Genomic DNA, 22,644 nt, shown 5'->3' on the forward strand with positions numbered 1-22,644 from the left:
GACTCACCCCTCCTACCCGCTACTAGCCACTGTAAACTGCGAATCTGAGGTGAGACCGCCGTGTAATTCTCGCCCTGTGAGAGGAACAACCACTTTGGTGCTTGTGTCAATGCAGCACTCGCTCCCTAGAGATGGCAGTTATGGGTCTTTGCAGTGATTCGGTTCTTCAAATCTCGTTCAGCTGCAAGATTAGTTCACGAGACTCGTTCACCAAGTCCTCCTGCAAAAGGATATGGGTGCGTGCTAACATCGATCAGTCTGGTCTTCTGAAAGGAAGAAGGACGGGATTGAGAAGCCGCGAGCAGAGCAGTCACTAAAAAGATGAGTTCTTTTTTAACGAATCATTCATGACCAAAACATCCGATCGCTCCCACAGTCTGCCACCCGGAGCTCGCTCCCTGCTCTGAGCTCACTCAGTACCCGCTCTCCCAACACGCCACGGAGCCCCCGCCGCACGGATCAATCGTCTGTTAAGCAGACTGACAGACTTTAACAACAGATCCAAATAAAATCATTTTACCAGCACATTTAATCTCCATTAATGTTAGCGGAGTGCTAAACCAGAAGTTAGCCCGATCTGGCGACGGAAGTCTCTCGTGCAAACCTCCCATCTTTAGAAAACAGGTCTTAAATCATACATTAAATGTACCTGGAAACAGATGCTAAACGGTACATTGAATCAGTAGGGAACCTGAAACACACTAAACTCTGTGCTGGAAAGGAAGAAAAGAGACCCTTTAAACACCTAACCACTTGTTGGAAGGAGGAAACATGACATCCAAACAGACACTAAATTCTGCACAGACCCAAACGTGAGCATCTGCATGAGTCTGAGACACTGACTGCTAACATGGTGACAAGCAGCGTCACTAATATGAACCGATGAGCTGACACATGGTGTGACTGGACGAGCTCCACGACCTCCACCCAAACTCCTACGTTAACATACGAGAGGCTCATTTCAGCTGCTGACCGTCTCCCTCGTGCAGCATCTTTCGCTCAGGTCCTCACAGGGAGATGAAACCCGTTCATCTCCCAGAGACAAACACATGTGGAAGGAATCAAAGCTGCAGGCTGGAGGGGCGAGGCTGCACAGCTGGGACGCTTCCTCCACTTCCACTCGCTGATTTAAGACTTTCAACTGTTCACTGAGGCCACTTAGCAGCCAGCGGCTGGGAGAGATCCACACTGAGGGTCACAGCGGGTCACACACACACACACAAAGATTACACAGCTGTACAATTTGATGTCTGATCAACAAAACTGGATGAATTCACAAAGCAGAGTTTGCTGCTGCTGATCTGCCCCGTCTCCAGCTCAGATTCACAACAGATATTACACTAACGATGTTACAGGCACTTAAAGTCTCGCAGCGGCAGCGTAATGCTTCTGACTGGAGCCATCGATGTTGTAATGTAGGCGAGACAATTGCAGTTCAATCAGAAAGTGATCTTTTCCTTCAACTATGCATGAAGACAAAGATTCCCTCGTCTGGCTGCAATCACAGCTGCCGTGATCACCGAGTCTTGACGAACCTTAAAACAACACGTCACAGATCGAGGTACATTTTGTGGTTGCTTTCAGGCCGGAGATAAACTTGCTTTTGAACCTTCCATTTGACCGTCTGCGTCGTGAACGTAATTGTTCACATAAATACGACCTCCAGAGGGCGCACCAGAGAGCTCAGGCCGTATGCAGCTACTGGATGTGCAGGATGTAAACAACAGGCATGGCCACAGCCCTCACGCCGTCTCTCCAACATGTTCCTCCGTGCACAGTCGTAATGGTCCTGGACTTGTTTCCATTTAGTTTTGCAGGTTTCCATGGCGACTTCTAAAACAGAAAGCAACATCGCAGCACAGTGCAGCTCTGCCTTCTGGCTGTGAAATGCCGTCATTATCCAAGGACTCGACATTAAAGAAACATTCACAGGTAAGACCAACCGCTAGCTTTAGCTGCACAGAACCCGTCGTCTTCTTCTTCTACTACTGAAAAATAGTTTGTGACTCTGGTGATGGCCGCAGACGGCATTTTCACTGTGATTGGGACAAAAATCCCAATCGAAGTACTGCATAGATAAATATAAATGGCATATGTTAAGTTTATATGTATAAATTAAATCAAACCAAAACACAAGACAGAGTGGGAATGAAGTTTAAGGATCAGCTCAACACAGTCCAAAGGTTGAGCAGACCCGATCAATTGTGGAGGAAGATTCTAGCGAATGAAGGCGATGGATAGAAGTCCAAGATTTGAGGATCGGAGTGGTCGAGAACAGGAACGAGGAACCAGAGAGATCCGAAACGCTCGTGGTGGGGTAAGGTCACACACTGCTTTGTCTCTGCTATCAACAGGATCTTGTAGTTTATTCTTTCACAGGAAGCCGACGGAGGGAGGCAAGAACAAGTGAAGGACTGCGAGATTTATACAGTCGCAGTCCGACTAGAATTCAAAGCAGGATGTCTTACTCTGACAAAAGATTCTGTGCAAAAGCAAAGCTACAGCCAGCATGTGGGCAAAAGGCAGATGGGTTTTGGTTGGTGCATCATGTTTAAAAAGCAGATATATTGAGCCTGTGCAGAAGAAGGAGCTGCAGGATTTCTTCCACCTCGACAGCAGCTTTACTGTAAATCTCAGACTTCATGTGAAGCCCCAGCGGAGCCCGGATCCATGTGTCTGCACCGGGAGAGACAGACAGATAATGTGTCTCACATTCAGACAATAAATTCCTCACCAGTATTGTTCGGCGTCTCTCCGAGCTGCTCTGTTCTGTGGTTTTGTCTTCCAGTCAAAAGAAAGAAATCTCAGCGTCTCAGAGGACAGAAAAAAACTGAACATCACACGGATTCAGTCGTCGAGCCGGAGCAGACGATCCCGGTCTAATCTTCACAGCCCGGGGTGAAAGGTTTCAGAAGATTTCAGAGTGAGCCTGGCAGAGACACTCGGCCGATAAACCCTGCAAACCAAATCCACCGAGACCCCCCGACTCCTCACCAAAGACCAGAGGGTGAGGAGACTTTTAAGTCTGTTAGAGGCGTTTTAGAAAGAGCAATGAGGAGAATATGAAGTAACTACTGAGGCTGATAAACGCTGGAGATTTGATTCCATTTGGACATTTTACAGAAGAAAAAACAACCAAAAAGCTTATTTATTGCAGTTTTTATCCTCTACTGAAGCTGCTGTTGTTCGTACAGGTCGAAGATGGAAATACAAAGGTCATGAATAAAACATCAGGTGTTCTTAAAGCGCCGTACCTGCTTTAGAGTCATTGATAAGGACGGCTCAATAAAACCCGTCCACAATGGAAGTCGTGTCGTCACGGAAAAGAGCGAGTCTTTTTTTAAAGATGAACTGAACTGAACCTAAAATATGAAAACTTTCAAAAGATGATCCTAATAGGATCCAATGTGCACACACACACACACACACACTAAGTCCTATTTGGCCTCATGTCAACAGTCCTTCAGTATTTACACCCCCCTCCATTGACCTCTTTAGCGACTAGTTTCAGTTTCTATCCTCCCAAATCCTCATCCGCTCCTCTAAATCTCCCCTCCCCCGCTCACTGCGTCTGTCTCAAACCCTCTGTTTTTATTTATTTCCGTATTTAGAAGCTGCTTCACGTTGAAATGAAGTCACTGATACGACATTAGAACGATGGTTGTATGTAAATCTATCAAACTACTCACCAGTATCATGACTTCACCTCTCAAACCTAATTTGTTCCAGGTTTAATCAAGATGTTGGAGGGTTCGTTTGCAGCTGTGTTTGGTGGCGTTCGTACTGCACCTTCATAAAGTTCAGAATTATAACAAAACATTTTATGGTCGAGACAAAAGGGCAGAAAACCATGTGGACTCTTTTGATCGCTGAAGGTCAATTTTGACTTTTTAATCAGTTATTTTTTTAACTGTTAAACTTTGTTGATTAGCTGACCCCGTTCTCTGAGGACGGCCGTGAGATGCACTTAAGTGCACAATAACTGACAAAACGAGCCGATTGAACAGGTTTCAACATCACCTGAAAAACCTTTTTTGGTGGTATTTGTTGCTGTAGCTCATAAAAAAATAAATCCTAACATGTCTTTAAACTATAAAACACGGGTTAAACTGGAGCGCAAATGTTACTTTTTCATCGTCTAAAAAATGTTAACCTTTCAACCAAATCAAACGCTGCAAAGACGTCTCGGTGAGCTGCAGCACCTGTGCTCAGTGCTGTAATTCAGTTAGCTGCAGGTGTGCAGATTAAATCCGTCCGTAACTTGAAGCTCTTTTTAGGAGTAAACTCTGTGTGAAATCTGTGTAAACAGAAGAGTGCGTTTAATATTTGTTGTCAGAATCAACAGCAGACGAGCAAAGGCCGTGCTGCACCAAATGTCTGACAAATATTCATCAAACTTCACATGAATATTTATGAGACTATCTCTGGTGACACTTCCAAAACATTTTGGTTTTAATATTTCAGTAAGTGAATAACTTATTGATGGACTGCATGTAAAATTAAATTTGGAACTCACCCCGATGAAGGCAAGATGGCTGCCAACATTTGGGCGATGAAGCGAAATATGTTGAACAAAAGTATTTTTTACCAACTTAACGACTCTTACACAATGATTTATTGGATTTTATAACTTTTCCACATTTTTATTTGAATTTACATAAAAATCTGTAAAATAAAGAAACAGAACACTTAAAGGGACAGTTCAGGTTTTTTGAAGTGGGGTTGTTTGAGGTACTTGTCTACTGTACGAAGTTCACTTACTACTGATCACGGTCAGCACGGGCCCAGTTAGGAGAAGCCGCCTGGAGTTCATACATTGAAGCTAAGCTAATCACCGCTGTAGACTACTGACTGTTTATAACGATGAGTCTCCGACTTATCGCCTAAATCCCTCTGGAGCGGGCGCTGCCATCTTGTTCATCTGTACCCAGAGTCTGTGCAGTAGAGATCGGCTGGTAGAGCCGCAGTACTGACCTCCCGCCCCTTCCTCTACCCGACACACACCTTTACCTTGCGGCCTTGGCGTGTTGGAGCCCTCAGGTGTCCTTGGCGTGTTGGAGCCCTCAGGTGGGCTCAGTCTGCAGCAGAACAGCTTCTTGTGTCGGTCTGAAGCAGATATTCACGCTGATGGAAAGTTCAATGACTGTAGTGTTAGTGTTAGTTACGTCTTCTCTCGCCGTTCCTCCTCTACTCTGCTACTCGGGAACAGAACGCTGCAGGAGCCCCATTCGTCAACAGAGCTGTCAATCATGAGGCCACGCCCCCTTTTTATAGCATCAAATAAGTAATTAAAAGTTAACTTGTGAGAAAAATGAACACTTCGACATAAATAAGCAGGATAAGAACTAACTATAATGACAGAAACCGTGTTTGAGAAAAATGTATTTGACGTGTATTTTGATTTTATAGTTTGACTCATGTCCCATCTGTTAACATGGAGGAGGCGGGCTTTATGAGCTATACTGCAGTCAGTCAGCAGGGGGCGACAGAGAGGGTTAGGCTTCACTTTCAGGGAGCTGTCATGTCGACCATCTTTTTCTACAGTGTGTGGTCAATGCTAAGATTAAAAATATTACCACTTTTCTTTGCTTAGAAAGAAACAGAGTCTTGTTTGGGTCTTCTGGGCGTGTACTAACCCCACACACTCTCTCTCTCTGTCTCTCTGTCTCTCTCTCTCTCTCTCTCTCTCTACAAACACTACACAGTGACGCTGCTGTCATCACAGCCACTCATGAGCTCTCACACAGAAAACAGAACAATCAAACACACAGATAAGAGTGATCTTGTCTCTCTCACTCTCCTCTTGTCTCTATGTCTCTCGCCCTCTCTCAGTCCCGGGCTGTGATGACTCAGAGATCCACAGAGGACAAACGCTGACCTCCGTCCCTCCACCCATTGTTTACACATGCACGCACTGAGAGGGATAAAGTGTGTGATTCTGTGGGTTCATTTTTAAGAGGATGATGTGTGGTCTTTTTTGGTCGTTGAGGGGGATGAAATGAGGACGTAACAACAAAAAGTCTCCAAAAATATCAGTTTGTTTTTTAGTCATCTCCATGTGATGGCAGGAAAAAGAAGAAGGGGTGTAGACAAATGCACGTTATTATTTTTAAATAGAGCGACAGATGATTCGCGGAAGAAGAAATTGGGAGGCAAAAGAGGGAGAACGGAGGAGGGCAGGAAATAAGGAGGGATGAAGAGGAGGTGGAGGAGCTAAGTGGAAGTACAAAAAAGGTGCCACCAAAATATCCACACCGCAAACAAATATGTTAAAGTTAACATGATAAATAGATAGAAACACATAAACTGTATGTTATGTAAGATACTCGATGAGTCGTAAGTCGACCTTTGCAGCCAGCAGTCGTTTCATCATCGCCGTCCTCATCAAACATCAGATCGTGCAGAGCTGAACATCATCGAAACACAGTTACAGTTAGAGCCCACTCTGCACAAAGGTTAACTGGTTTAAAAAGCCATTACAGTCAGTCCAGAGGTCAGACGAGGGGCCCTGTCACAGTAAATAGAGACTGAACGACATTGACTTCCAATCTGAATCCAGTCAGAGCTCGGACAGCAGCCGCAGCTTCATGTCTGATGGGGTTTTATTCAATAAAACTACACACAAAGTGCTATTAAGCCACAGAGAGTCAAATCAAAGCAGCGCCCTCCGAGAAACAAGGCCAAAAACAGACGCTCCAAAAGCTGCAGTTCCTCCAGTGGCCACTTGAGGCTGGCTCCAAAGGTGAGTCAATCCCCATAGAGTCCCATGTTAAAATGTTTACAGCAGAAACAAACATGTTTACAGACTGGTAGAAACACAGTTTTGGTTTCATGGCTCATTTCTCTATTTATGGCAACTGTACGGGGAGAATGTTTATATAAAAGGTGTCAGGTGGGAGATGCTAGCTGTATGCTAGGTGCACCTCAGCTAATTCAGACACTGAACTTTACCTCTTGGCCATTTTTTTCACATAAATATCAATCTGTCTTGCAAACAGAGCATCCAACAAGTCTGAGCTTATAAACTCTGGTATTATTTTAGCTAGCACTAATTAGCAGGTATCTGTTGTTCAGTGTTTCTCATACATTGATTTATTTGTAGCGTCCTGGCGTGGGAGTGAGGATTGTTGTTGGCTTGTCCCCATGTGAGGACAGCAGGCAGGCGTGATTAGAAGACTTGTTCTGTTAAGTTTCCCCTGCTTGTGTCTTACACCTGCCACTTAGCCTCTTAGCTTCTTTGGCTTTAGCTCCTAATACATAAACAACTCCTGTCAGCTACCACTGCAAATAAAATCTCATTCTGTTTGGCAATACTGGCATTATATTTACCATCCAACGAAAGAGCCTTGTGCATACTGTATTACTCAATAACCCTGTTTTTTCTACCCAAACTTAGCATACCAATAGTTTCAGAGTTAAAGAGAATTGTGAATGAACCATCCTAACCAAGCTAGAACTAGCGTTAGCTAACAGCTTAAGGAACCCCACGCTCTTCTACAGCTTCACCCTCTTGTCCAAAAATGGCAACAGCCAAACTTAAGGCTTCAGAACATCATAGTGGCTAGGTCCACTTCTTAAATACAGTACATCCATTCATCCATTCATCCATTTATCCATCCATTTTCTTCTGCTTATCCGGGGTCGGGTCACAGTGGCAGGGACGTCCCTCTCCCTAGCAACATTTTCCAGCTCCTCCTGGAGGATCCCGAGGCATTCCCAGGCTAGGTGGGATATATAATCCCTCCAGTGGGCTCTTGGTCTGCCCCGGGGTCTCCTCCCAGTTGGACATGCCCAGAAAACCTCCATCCCAATCAGATGCCCGAACCACCTCAACTGGCTCCTTTCGATGTGAAGGAGACGCAGCTCTAGTCCGAGCTCCCTCCAGATGTCTGAGTGCCTGACCCTCTCTCTTAGGCTGAGCCGAGACACCCTGCGGAGGGAACTCATTTCTGCCGCTTGTATCTGTGATCTAATTCTTTCAGTCGCTTCCCAGAGCTCGTGACCACAGGTGAAGGCTGGAACAGGCTGGAAAAGACTGAGGCTGATTATCTTTTTTAATTTTCTTTAGTACAAAGGAGACAAAAGAAGCTGACATGATTAAATACAGTCTGAAACATGGCCACGGTTAGCTTTAGTTAGCCTACTTTTGCCTTCACCTATATTTAGGTAAATACCTGTTTCATGTGAGGCAACACTAGCAAAATAAAGCCAACATAGACATGTACTGTTACTTATAGTAATGCTAAATCTCTGCTAAAAGGATATCACACTCATTAGCCAACGTGTCCTATATAAGGACACGTATGATCCTGCTTAATCGCTTAATGTCTGCAACACACGCAATCTATCTGCCCTAATGTGGCGGCATAATGTCAGCTTCGTTTGTCTCCTTTGTACTAAAGCAAACTGAGAAAGATCATCAGCCTCTCCGGCACGCTTACGACTTTTCCAGCCCGGTTCAGCCTTGAAAGAGGCTCTTGTGCGGTATTACCATTACTCTTACAATACACCTCACTAACATAGGCTTACGCACACACACATTCAGAGAGCGTCACACACTTCAGAGTCATTTAAAGTACCTAATGCACACTTGTAATCACAGCTTTTCTTTCACATCACAGAGTCATCCTTCAGTTTCCTCTTTTCACACCGACGATGAATCAGACACGAATCATCACTTCAGGGATCCACAGGACATGATTGACACTCGTCTCTGCGGCGACTAAAAAAGTTATATTTGCCAAAACAGGAAACTAAAATCTGTATTTGAACAGATTAAAGGTGTGAAAATGTCCGCATAATCTCACATGATTACCTACAACACCTCCTTCAAATCAATGTGGACGTGGTTTAGGAATTTAAACAGGAAACAGGTTTTTATGTGAACGTTTCCTGATGGTTTTTACAGTCGTACTGATCTGATGTCTTAGTTTCCAGACTTCCAGATCTGAGAGATAAATCTGGGATTCTTTTTCGCTGTAAAAGTAAGATTTATATGAGTTACTTACATAATGTTTGACTGCAGTGTGTGAGTGATTTTGTGTGTGCGATCATGTGTTGGTAACCGTACTACACGTTGGCAGATGCCACGTTTCAGTCGAACAGTCTGTTCGTCTAAATCAGACTTCTGTTCTGATATATTCTTTCACTAAAGGCTCCAAATACAGCAAAGAGACATTTCCAGCTCTGATCTGACTCCAGCATGTGAGATAAGTACAGCTACATGAGTACAGACACATCGGTGGACAGTAACTAAGTACATTCACTCATGTAGAGGTCCTTCAGCTGAGTATATCCTTTTTTATATCACTTTCTACTACAAGTTAGAGCTCTATTCTTGTATATTTTTGGGTTTAAAGACTAATGGGTGCAAAAAGTTTTAAATCGCTCCAGTAGATTGATTCAGCCTGCAGCAGTGACACAGGCTGTAATGGCTGTAATGTAATCCTTTGGGGCAATGTGCCAGATCAAAGTACGTCCACTAAAGGGTCTTGTTTTTGTTACTGACAGTGTCTGACAACATGACAGAAAGTGTTCCTACAGAGACAGACCTTTTTTAAAGAGGAAGATGTTTTATTTAACCAGAAACTGACGTTACATCGCTCTCTTCAAAGCCACCAGACTCAGTCATTCTACCTTGCTGGTGTTCTGCTGTCTCAATTGGTTAGTTTGATATTTCACACGGTTAGCTTGAATCCAAAAGAATATTTCTGTAACACACAGTGTCATAAACAAAGTCACACACTGATGCAAAATGAACCGATCCAGGCAGCGGTAGACGAGCAACTACCATGTCCTAAAAGGTAAAATCACTGTTTTTGTCAATGAAGTTTGGTGGCTTGTAAGTTTGTAGCAAAGTAGAGGCTGGTTCAGGTTAGAAAAACAGATCTTCCATATGCAAAAAAGGTCTCTGTAGGGATCCTTTCTGTAATGATGTCAGACACTTTATAATTATCTGAGCCTGTCAGTGGAAACAACAAGAACTTTTAGTGCGTTGATCTGGCTCAATGCCCCAAAGGATTACACAATGGAGCAATTCCAATACTTTTACTTATAACATCATCCAAACTCTGGTGGTGCTTGTTGTACTTCAGTAAACTAGTTCAAATAGAAGTTTAACCTCACGTTGGACATGAAGTGTGATTTGAGAGTTAATTTTATCCTGCAGTAACTCCAAACTTCCTTCAAGAAATCAGTTCATTATTGACTCTGAATAATGTCTCACTACTGTCCACTTCTAAGGCAAGCTATTACATCCAAATTTTTGCAAGTGCGTCATCCTTTATTGCATAAATCAGATTTTCAAACTAGGCTAAATTGTGTTTATTCCACTGTATCAGATACCTGCCGTATGTTCAAAGCTCCGAGCAGTGCTGACTATTCCCCGCAGTATTAAATTAAGAAACACTTATTATTTCTGCTCTCCAGCGGTAAGAAAGATGATTTAAATGTGCTCGATGTGTGAAAGCAAAGCTAAAAATAAAAGCTGACTGACTTCTCTGTGCCCGCCAAGTTCTACCTCCCTCTTCCTCGTCTTCTTCCTCCTGTAATGAAACTGTGAGAGCAGAGAGCAAATGATTCACAGAGACGGAGAAACTTGAGAGAATCTCTTGAGCCTCAGCGCTCGCCTGCTGAACTCAAACCTCTGACAGCCTGACACCCGGCCCGACACTCAGACCGTTTCATGTCACTGACTCTGCGTTCTTATGAAGAGTTAGCACTGTTCACTTAACAAAGCACTGGCTTTAGAATGGACGGGCTGGTGGAGTGACATACAGCTGAAACCAGGTACCGTTTTGTAGCTTGTGACATCTTCCTCCCGCTACACGGATCAACATATAAGAATGTCTTGGGTCTCGATTTTAACAAAGATTTCATATATCAAACATCCAGATCTTCTGTCGCATGACCTCTGATCTCCTCATGGTGGATTGGTATTTGGCCATTATCAGTGCTGAAGTGATTAAATAACAACTTTAACCGGATGAACCTGTCCGGGAATCTTGTGGGAGATCGTTGTTTGCATAATAAAAGTGATCTTATATGAAAACTATAACAGCTAGAGAAGTCATTCTTTTTGCAACAGAAACCCAAGGACTCCAGTTGTTTTAGGCATGATGTTAAATATTTGTTAAGATCATCATTTAATGTCTTTACATGTTCTTTAAAACGTAGTGGCAGCAAGGCAGCGCAGTTTTCTTGTTGTAGATTGTTCTTTGCATATTTTAATATGGATCTAAAACAAAAACTTTAACAGCTAGAGAGTCCCAACATAACTTGCATAATCTTTAGATTGTACAGATGCAATCCATTTTGAAATGCAAGTCATGCACTGAGGTCAATTAAAAGATATCAAAGGAGAGTTTAGAGTCGGTGAGGAGAGCAAAGAGCAGGAAGGAACCAACACTGATACTGACCTTTAGCTTTGCCGGCACAGATCACAAAACTATTTAATTAATCTCATCTTTATCCCTTTGGAGGAGCAGCCCTTTGAAAACATCCAGATGAATTCACCGCTGACCTCAGAGACCTTCCCGGAACCTTCAGATGTCAAACTGATAACTGAAACATTCAGTTCAAAAACAGAACAAACTCTTAAGTCCAGTCCTCATCTGTAACCGAACAAAGCCCACATCCTTAGCTGCCTCAGGGGGAGCTAGCATCTAGCTCACCTGGGGCAAGTCACTGTGACTCGAGGCCCTGACTCTGTCCTGAAAACAGCAGCATCATGATGCTTTAACGATTCCTGCAGATCCAGAACCGGACGACCCGACCAGCTTCCTCTGCAGCCTCAGGCCCTGTTTGTTCTGCGTCTCCATGTGGCGACAGCATGTTGGATGAATAAATAATCATGTTTAACAATAACATTTAGCCTCCTGTCAGAGAATGAAGACAGGCTTCATTGAAACAAAGCTCCCGTCATTTCCAGACGTGTTTATTATGCAAACACAGAATCTCTGCACAGCGTCCTCTGCAAGTTTGATTTATTTCCTCCTGATAAAAGTTCTTTGTTTCCATGTAAGTTTGTCCCTGTTCTTCTTCTAGCTGTAAATGAGCCATCAATGCTAATTAACAGCTAGGTGAGGCTGCTGGTTTCAGTGGTTTTTTTTCTCCGTGTCACAAGTGTGTGTAAAATATCAGACTGAGTGTGAGTGTCAGCGTGACCCCGCGAGGTCTGCCCTTTATTTTCTGGCTGCGTCGTCACCTCCTCGTTCCTCATCATCGCGCTGACCTCGGCCTGACACGCCGCCGTCCGAATCCACAATCTCACGTTTCTCCGAGACATTTACTGAAGGTCACAACCCCATTATGGAGCTGTGGTGAGTCACCGGCCAGAGGAGGACGAGCGGGATTTCAAGCACTGAATCTTCTAATGGTTAATGTGCATCTTACTGCTGCAGATGTTTCAGGTTCTGCTTATTTTAACTTCTTATTTGCCTAAAATATAAACAGAAAACAAGCGTCTCTAACCAGGCCTCCTCCTGCTGTATGTCTGCTCCTGTAACTGCAGCAGGAGATTAATCGTCCAGGGAGACGATGTCTAACTGTGTTTTCACAGAGCAGACATGATGAAAGAGGAAGCCTGTTTAGCATGTTGTACCACTGACCCTGTTCTATATTAATCAGAGAGAGAGCAGGCGCAGCAGAGGCGAGGACAACACGTCTGCTTTAAACACAGATTCATTCTTTACAGCATTAATACAGAGTGAAAGGAGAAACGAAGAATACAAAGTGAGGTCAGCTTACTGGATTCTAGCTGTGTGCTCAAGAGGTCAGAGGTCAAACCTGGACACGTTTGCTTCCGGACCAGCCGAGTGCAGCGATACACTGACGGAGAGGATCATTAGAAACATGAAGCCGATTGTAAAATGTCTCCTGCTGTGTGTTTTCACTCAGAGGATCATTAATAATGTGGTTGCTCTCTCTTTGCTGGCACCAGCGAGGGGCTGACCCTGCCTCCACGTCTCAGTGTGGATCGTGTTGGGCAAATTGTACAACATATTTACAGTCTGAATTCATTTAAAGAGTCTTGTACTCAAGTTCTCTTGTATTGTTTTTATTACTTTATACGAGACTTTGTTTTGTAGAAAAGGCATTTTGTAACCCTCCACTCCTTTCAAGCTCCACCTTCTCGTACAAATATGGTCACTTCTTGCTCCACAAAACCAAGATGGCGACTGCAGACTTGAGGCTTATACAGCATATTATTTTAACACAATGAAGCAGTCCTTTGATTTAAGCTAACATGCTAAAAGGCATCATGTTTACAATGTGTACTCAGCTCGTTAGGAGGCAGAGATTTGCTGATCAGCAGTAAACACAAGCTGAGCCACCGACACACAGCTCAGGCTGATGGAAATGTTACTTTGCAGATGTTTAGTCATTAACCGAAGCGCTGAAGAAATTTACTTTGCACCTGAAGATGGCGCTCAATGAAACATGAGCCCTATTTACGCCTCAGCTCTGCTGTCATGCAGCCTTTGGCGTTTTACATTGGACCAAAGAACGCCGGTGTGAAGCCGCCCCAGTGTGTTTTCACAGCGTTCCGACGTTCCTGCTACAAATACACACACACGGCGCTGTTCCGCCCTGCCGGTTCCACTGCTTACACAGACGCCATCACGCCTCTGTTGCTACCTCCGATGGCGGCTCAGAGGCGGAACGACTTCGCCCCACCATTCTGCCTCCGTGCGTTCTTAAACTGGCGGTGTAAAAGGGGCTATGGATGTCTTGACCAAGTTTGTGGCAATCCATCAGATCAGATAGTTGTTGAGACAATTCAGCCAGAGCCATAAATGTCCGCTTAATGGTGGCGCAATGAGGGCGCCAGCTTAGCGGTTAAATCGCGCGTCCCATGTATAGAGGCCCAGTCATCAACACAGCGACCCCGGGTTCGACTCCGACCCTTGACCCTTTGCTTCATGTCATCCCCACTCTTCCCCACATTTCCAACTCTGCCCACTGTCCTATTAATAAAACACAGAGAAAGCAAACAGAAAAGTATACATTGGTAGGATTTATCCATAAATGTGCATCCAACTGGATTTGAGTCTCTTTGAATAACTGACCAAAGATCTGATCACTAGCTTATCTGCATCCTCGTCAAACCTTTCAGTACGTTCATCCACCCACTCAGGGTTTGCTTTCATTTATCACCTGTCCTGATGTGGCGATAAGTAAAATATCTCCCTCTAAAGAACACCATGAACACAGAGAGCCACCGAACACGACCAGGGGCTGTTTTTATCAGCATGTTTTGTTTTTCCTCCGACCTCGACCAGCTCTCCGGTGAGTAACCGACCTTGAATCCAGACCTCAGAGTGAACAGAAAGCGTCCCCCGGGGTAAACAAAGAAACCACATTAATAAATAACCAGCTGGGTAGAAAAATGTGAGCAGGGGGAAGAAAAAATGAGCATCACAAGCGTCAGAGCCGAAGCTTCTTTGTCTGAACGTCTCAATTAATGCAGCATGACTCAGAGTTCGTCGGCCCTGCTGCTCGGCTCCTCTTACCCACAGATTTCTCCTTTTGTCAGCCTGGATGAGGTGACTCGCCAGGTAATGGCTTCTTCAAACAGCTGGAGGGGGTCAAAGGGTCATGTGACAGCAGCCTCCGAGCGCTCAGCATTCCACGGCGTCTGTTGTTGTTTGATATCGGATAACCCTGATCGCTCGCTGCCCTTTTCACAAAGTCACCTTCACTGCAGTCTGACATTTGTGGTTGGAGGGCCGACATTCTTCTCTTCGTCCTGCAGGCGCTGGATGAATTAATGACAGCCTGCAAAGACAATCCTTTCCTATTACATCTCTAGCCTCTGCACAGCTCACCTTTGCACACTGAGAGTAGCAGCACTAAAGGTAGCGGGTCGTCCGTTTTGTTGTTTGTAGGCAGTAAACAACTCAAAAAATGCATCAGGTAAAAGCTGATTATCAAGGATTCATGGATGTGCTCTGCCAAGGAACTCTGACGAATATCAAACACTGTGGCGGCATCCGAGAGGCTCAGGGGTAAGTTAGCCTCGTTGGAAACCTAATTGTTATCACTACTTTTAATCGCTTTTGTGATGTAGAACAGACAGCGAGCACACTGTGAGGAGATACGTCTTACATTTAAGATTGGACTATGCTCAGGGTGGTGGTTTATCACAGGTAGAACAGGTGCCCCATGTTCAGAGGTCCTCGATGCAACCACCACAGGTTTGACTCCAGCTTGCAGCCCTTTGGTGCATGCCCCCCCCCCACACTTTCTTTTCCCAACAATCTTCACTGAACTATCTAATAAACTTTCTATTAAATGCAAAAGGCCAAAAATCTATTGGAATATAATAAGGGAGCAAGGAGTACTGACTCTGCATGTTCGGGCACCTGATTGGGACGCCTTCCTTTGAACGTTTTTTGGGCGTATGCCACTTGAGACCCTGAAGTAGACCCAGATCTCAACAGGGGAATTCTCTCATGTAATCTGGAAACACTTCAGATTCGCAAGAAGGGGCAAGAAAACGTTGCGTGGGAGAGGACGTCTGGACGTATGGACTGGTGGATGGATCATACTGACATCAAGCTTCATAGTCGCACATATACATTTTTTATAAGCCTCCAGCTGGACAGTCTGCACAGACCCTCACAGGTAAAGCGAAAAAGTGAAAGTATATACAGTCCTTACAACAAGACCGAGAGTCTACAGCTGTGCTAACTGCTCTGTAAGACTTTGAGTATTGTCGGGGTAAAAATACCCAAAGAAGGATCAAACTATTCACCCTCGATTTTTCACTTAAACCAAAAAGAATCAAACTACTGATGGTCAGAAAATCGCGGAAGTCATTATGGTTCATTCTTGAGGAACCATGAACGCCTGTGCAAAACTTCATAACAGTCCAACCAATCGTTGAGATATTTCAAGCAAAGCAAAGTGGTGGACCGACCAACAGTGCCATCAATAGCTGCTAACGTAGCTACTCATTAAGTATATTTTTGGTAAATAATAATTAGTAGTCAAATGAGCTCATAAATAAGCCTAATCTGAAGGTCAGATGTTCCTCTCATCTTCTCTCAGAGATCCACAGAGTCATGAATCAGCTGCAGGAGAACCTCAGAGTCCATGTCGGGATCATTCTCGAGTTATCAGCGGAGACGGAGCTTCATGCTTCTCTCCAGTTGAATACAAGAGGACACGGCCGACTCATCCGTCATCTGGATCTCTGCTGCTTGTTATCACTTCACTTTCTGCTCTCAAACACTCTCATCTCATTGGCGTACAGAGGGAAGAGCGGGTCACGGCGGTCGTGTCCGCGTTGGCTGCGGGCAGAGCCTGAGGAACGAGAAGCTGAAGTGTGAGCGAGGCAGAGATAAGGACGTTCACAGGGGACGAGCATTATGTGAAGATGTCGTGTAATTAATGAAGAAACCTCGACAGCTTCGTCCTTCAGTGATTGATTCTGCTACAAAGAGAGCGAGACACAGAAATCAAACCTTTACTAGATAAAGAAGACGAAGCTGGAAATGAAGATGAAGGACGCCAAAGAACAAGTGGAAGAGGAAGGAGTTCATTACAAACCAGGAACAAATGATGTCTCACTTTAAACAGCTTTAAATCTGCAGAGAACCACTGAGTTACCTGCTCCCCCTCTTACAAATACCATGAAGGAATTAAATTCAGAACAATTAAGTCCAGAAACTAAAGACTCGTTTCATTATCAATCAGTCTGCCGCTGCTAATCCATCACTTATTTTGTCTAAGCTGTAAGAAAATAGTGCCAAATGTTTATCACAACAGCCCAAAGCCTGAACTACTGGTTAATCAGAACAGAAATTAGCAGCAAGATTGGAACATTTGAGAAGCTAAGACAGTAAAATATTGACCGTTTTTGATTGGAAAACAAGTTTAATGAATCGAATCAACAGTAAATTGACTTTAGGGACTAATAAAAAATGTTTCCTGGATTTAAAAATCCATTTTTGCCAATAAAAGGAAAAAAAAAAAAAGCCTTGATGATAAAAGTGTTCTCATGTTAAGGGGCAGAGGGCCCCAAGTCTCTAACTAGACTCTTCTCCTCAGTCGTCCCCTGGTGGTGGAACGAGCTACCAGACTCCATTCAGTCCGCAGAGTCCCTTTCACCTTTAAGAAGAAGCTCAAGACCCAGCTCTTTATGACCTCTGACCTTAATGATGACGATGACATCGAGGATGTGGTTTATGCTGACTAGGATTTTCATGATGATGATGATGATGATGATGATGATGATGATGATGATACTGACCTTGTTGATGTTGCTGATGATGATGATTATTTAAAAAAATAAAAAATGCCCTACACACTTCCTGTCAGCACCAGTGTCCGATCGCACCTGAAGCTGCTTACTGACTCCGCCCCCTCCTGTCTCGATCGTTGCTTGTGTTGTATTAACTCTCAGATGTTCGTCGCTTTGGACAAAAGCGTCTGCTAAATGAAATTGTAACATTGTAACATTGTAAGTCATAATTATGAGAAAAAGAGTCAAATTAAGAGATAAAAATGAATAATTATAAGACAAGTAATACTTACATGTAAACATTAAGAGACAAAAAGTTGAAAATATGACAAAAAGTCATAATTATTAGATAAAAAATGATCATTATGAGATAAAAACTATTAAAGGATATAATGTTGAAACTATGAGGTTAAAAAAAACTCATAATAATGAGATATGGCTCAAAATGTTTCATGTCCAAATTGCAGCTATTTTATGTCATAATTAAACTTTTAATCTCATTATTTTGATGTTTTTTTTCATCTAACTATCACGTCATAACAAGGATGTTTTCCTCATTAGTTCATCAGTTTGTGTTTGATATTTGTCTCTTATGAGCTTCCATAGTTTAAATATTCCAAAGACGATTGAAGGATTAATTTCATTGTGCATCATAAGCCGGGCGACATTTAAGCCTCTTATTCATTTCTTTTCCAATTAATCCTTTGGTCTTTAAAATAGTGAAAATGCAGATTAATGTCGACCAAAAATCAAAGCTGACTTTTTGAATTGCCAAAAATAAAAAGTTTAATGTAAAGACAAAGAAATGAAACTAATATTCACGTTTCAGGAGCTTGTGATCTTGCACCTTGATTTCTGGTTCATCTGCTGATTGATAAACTGGCTCATCATGTCAGATGTTCGGTGAGGGGGTCGGAGGTCGGGGGTTGTTTCTCCAAACAGTCTGTCGCATCAGTCATGTGAAGAAGCGATTAAAGCTTTCAAAGAACAACGGAGAACTTTCACACTACGGTCATTTTCATAGCGACTGATGATTCAACACGTCTGCTTATCTCATCTTAACACTCAGAGTGAGAACATTTGACCTGTTTGAACCCTGATCCTCATCGACACACTCGTGTTTAATTAGAAGATTATTATCTGCATCACGTTCACTCCTACCTCAGTGTTGGATTCATTTTAGACAGGCAGATATAGATAGATAGTTATTGGGGCAGAGGGGGGTTGAGGGGGTTATTTGGGGGGTGGGTCCCGTGTTGTTTGGGGTCAGCGGTGTTATGAAGTCTCTGCCTTTGTTCAAACCTCATCAAGTGTGAAAATCGGGGGCAGGCCCGAGGCCCTGAGCCTCATCATCATCATCCTCATCTCCGCAGCAGATCATCCGTCATGTGAGCGTTGTCACAGGAAGCAGTAAGCTCTCTGCTGATTGTTGGCAGCCCTCGCTCACATTTACAGGTCGCAGCGGCTCGTGCAGACGCGATGCCAGACGTCATTTACACGTTTACAGATTTCTGAGGCCTGTCAAATTAACAACTTAACAAGCACCTTTGGAGAGACAGGAGTCAGACTGTGATGGCACAAACACGCCCAGGAACAGAGTCTGAAATCAGTCCAGGACTTTATCTTTCTATTGACGACAAAGGTCTGATCTGTATGTATTTAATATATATGTTAGTAATCCCAAGAAAAACAAGTGAACAAGGAGCATTAGCAGTGTTAGCATAGCGCTGTCAGAGGGATAGATATCAAACCTCAGTGCTGCTTGAAATGCGTCTGCAGCATCAACACTTAAACACTGTAAGAGTTTACCTATTCTTGAATCAGCAATGTGGTTCATTGTATCCTTACTGTGTTCATGTAATGTTAATGTGGGGCTACATTAATGCTGCAGCAGACTTTAGGCCCATTTTTAATAGACAGCAGATGGTTTTGTGGAGGAACACTTGCCAACACTCCATATTTGCAGTGGAATTTAAAACTTGATGTGTTATATTTGCTTCTAAATGTCATATTTCAACCTCAACACATGGTACAACAGCCCTTACATGTATTAGTTTTATTCCCTTTATATTTATTCTGCTTCCCACTCCCAAATTTTGCATCTAAACCCTGCTGTGATCGACCCCCCTGAAGTCCAGACAGCTCCGGTTTTTGGATTCAGGAGGGTTATTACTAACAATCACTTCCATAATCGATTAATCTGCTGATGTTCAGTAGCTTCAAAGACACATCCTGTCAACACTGGAGATCAAAATGTGGAACCGAAACCAAAATCTCCCCCCAAACCACGACTGCACTCTGAAAGCAGAACCGACGACTGTGTATTCAAGAAAAAGTGACCCCATTTAGCCTAATGACCGGCGGCAGATGGCCCAGGTTCACATTTCATGGTGAAGACGGTGACGAGAGAGTGTTTGGCTAAAAACAACTCAAAACAGGATCTGTGATCTGAGCTGAAATCAATGTGTAACAACACTCCAGTGATTTGGAAATCAGTGGCGACACACCGACCTGCTGCTGTGTTTAAACTGTGAATCTAATAAAACAACACGAGACAAATGCATCAGTCAAAAATTAAATGAAAAGGGGTGACAATGTGACGATTTAGAAGAGGTAGAGGGGGACTTATCGGCTCAATCTGTGCTCCTCTGGGCTTTACGAAGCGTTTCGCAGCTTATGAGAGAGATGTTTCCCTCAGGAGGTGGTGGAGACCAAAAACAGAGTTCAAACAGAGCGAATACTGGACTAACATTTACCAGGTGGATACAAATATGACTTCTCAAGTGTGACAATGTTCCTTTATAAGGATGATGTGGGAATGTCCCACTTAGGTATAACTACATTTGTGTTTATACTGGAGTTGCCCTCCGGAAGTTAATGATTACACTCCTGAGCCGAAAAGGCCCCAAGCTGACTCACATTTGTCAGTTGAATATCTGCGCTTCTGTTTTCTCAAGCTGCGTCATTTTAAACAAAGCGATGCATGATCACAACGACAGCATGGCAGGTTGTAACCTCTGAAAACGTAGTGTGAAAATATCCCTTCAGTGTTGAATGTTTTTATGGTCTTTGGCAAACACAAGACGAGCTAAGCTACTGCTAGCTTATGTACGGTATCTCTTAAGGTTAGCATTTCTTTAATGCTTATTTCAAACAAGGTTTTAACCGGGAGCTAAACTATCTGCAGAGGTCCTCTCCAAAACAAACAGATCAGGTAGTTAAAAGCAATCACGACACTGAATCAAGTGTTTATTCAGCTTTTACAAGATGAGCAGGTTGGGACGGCTAGCTGAGCTGCCACTAATGTTAGCTAATTGCATTTCTAGGGTCGAATTCCTTCAGCGTTTGCAATGTTTTTTTCCAGGAGGCAGATCATCTCCTGTCCAAACACGACAGGGTGATTAGAAACCACAAAAACACGATAAAAAAAGCTGCTTTACAATTAAATCTTTCTCTGATGTCAAGTGGGGCTGCGAGCTGAGCTGCTGCTAGCTTGTTTGCATGTAGCCTACTCGGGAACTCGTCTTTCCTGCAGTGATTATTATTAAAGAGGTTTTTAATGGGAGCTGAATTATCCACAGAGGTCAAACGGACGGGTGATTCAAACCAGTAAAAATGCTGAGAGAAGAAACACAAGGTGAAAAATATTAGGAGAGAAATCAGAAGCTGCGAGCAGAGCTGACGCTAACATTAGCTTAGCTTCTTTCTCTGATAACTTCTAATCCAGACCTCGGCTGACAGACTATCCTTTCTTTTAAAGTTCAGTGTGTCAAACTGAACAACCAAAGAGTCGAGTACAGTTACGGTAACTGCTGGCTCTTCATGATCGAGGTCAACAGGTTACAGTTTAACTTTAAACCTGCAGTCCTGCTCAAAATCAAATATTACCTCATCTGTGGCTTTTAGCTGCGACCACATGCTGATGGGAAATCTGAGATTTGGCACTTCCTGGTTGTGCTGCATTCATGTTGGGAAGCTAACTTATAAACCTGGCGGTCTTTAATGATTCTTTTTGAATATCTAAGGTCATTCTGCTAACACAAAATAAAGTGCATGTTGTGTTTTTACACCAGTAAAGTCGCCTGCAGCTGAGAGGTTATCACAAACAACAAATTAATATTACAATCGCTGGATTGTCATCAAATCGAGGCGTTTACTACTTGTTGCCCTTTAAAATCCTGTTTCGTGTGTAACTTTCAGATCCTAAATATTATCTGGTTTGAGCAGAGTAATTTCACTTCCACATCCAGTATTTGAGCAGACTCCTTGTTGCCTCCTCTTGCACTACTTCAGAGTGAGGAAAGGCCACAAAGGGTGATGATGGAAGCCCCCCTCCTCCCCTCTTTCCCCTCTTCCCCCTCCCTCCCTTCCTCCCACCCGCCGGCCTCGCCCCTCTCCTCTCCGCCCTCGTTTTGGGGATGCAGGGGCTCATCCGTATCTCTGGACCAGGCCCGTATACCTCTGCTTCAGCCTCCCACACACACACACACCGCTGCATCGCATTACATAAAAGCCTGAAATTGCTTCCAGCTGGCTGCGACTAAACCTGGTCCCAACTGAAACTGAGAGGAAACAAAGCGCTGCTCCGCGTGCGCAATTATTTGTCCAGTGCGCACAGCACAGTGTTGCACAGCAGTGCACATTGCCCCCACTCTGCAGTGCAGTTCAGTCCTCTAGGAAAACCTGCTGCTCCGTTTTATTACCCCAAACTCTCACTTTCTCTGCTATGAAACGTGCTCCACGCGCGTAGCTGCGTAATGCGCTTAATTAGGAGAAGGCAAAGCTGCGCGGAGAATCTCCGCTGCAGAGGAACTCGTGCGTCCTGACAGTGAGAGATTTAAAGCCCGGCCTGTACTTCACACCAGTCCGGGTGTGATGAGGATGCTGCTGTGACCTGCCCTGCGCATCCTCAGCGAGCACCAACCCGGACAACGAACCCCCAGGGGGAAGCCCGGAGAAACGCAGCGAGAGAACAGATGAGGAGAAAGAAGGGGGAGGAAAGGAGAGGTAGCCGGCCGGCTGAAGGACTCACCAGTCGGTGTCCGAAGTCTCATCGATGACGTCCTGGTAGGCGGTCAGCAGGGCCAGTCTGTTCTTGCCGAGATTCACAGCCATGTTTCTGTCCCTGCAAGCATCCAGACCGCTGCTGATGGAGAGAGACACGGAATGAGACTACAGAGGGGCCGGAGAGGAGGAGGAGGAGGAGGAGGCGCTGACTGGTGGAGACAAAGAGAGAGATCACCGTGTCCGACAGGTCCTAGCGCCGGGACTGTACCGGCTGAATTCTCTGATGGGTCCTAGTGCCAAGGATGAACAGCTTCTGTAACTGCGCGTGAACATCAGCTGCTGCAAAGCGAATATAGAAATAAAAACTAAACTTTACGAAAATAAATCTT

At 44.0% G+C, this 22,644-nt stretch overlaps 1 protein-coding gene across 5 annotated transcripts in view; it reads right to left on the reverse strand.

The window, feature by feature from the left end:
• dbn1 (drebrin 1) overlaps positions 1-22,414 on the reverse strand; it is a 118,468-nt gene extending 96,054 nt beyond the window's left edge. For all 5 annotated transcript variants that reach the window (XM_069666594.1, XM_069666588.1, XM_069666610.1 and 2 more), the window contains exon 1: positions 22,281-22,414. In XM_069666594.1, coding sequence (XP_069522695.1) covers positions 22,281-22,363 — 83 coding nt within the window. In that variant the 5' untranslated portion in view covers positions 22,364-22,414. The remainder of the gene's footprint in view (positions 1-22,280) is intronic.
• Positions 22,415-22,644: the final 230 nt, after the last annotated feature.

This window comes from Semicossyphus pulcher, unplaced genomic scaffold (genome assembly GCF_022749685.1).
Source record: "Semicossyphus pulcher isolate SPU_LCO1_2020_fin unplaced genomic scaffold, fSemPul1.0.p SCAF_10, whole genome shotgun sequence".
NCBI lineage: Eukaryota > Metazoa > Chordata > Actinopteri > Labriformes > Labridae > Semicossyphus > Semicossyphus pulcher.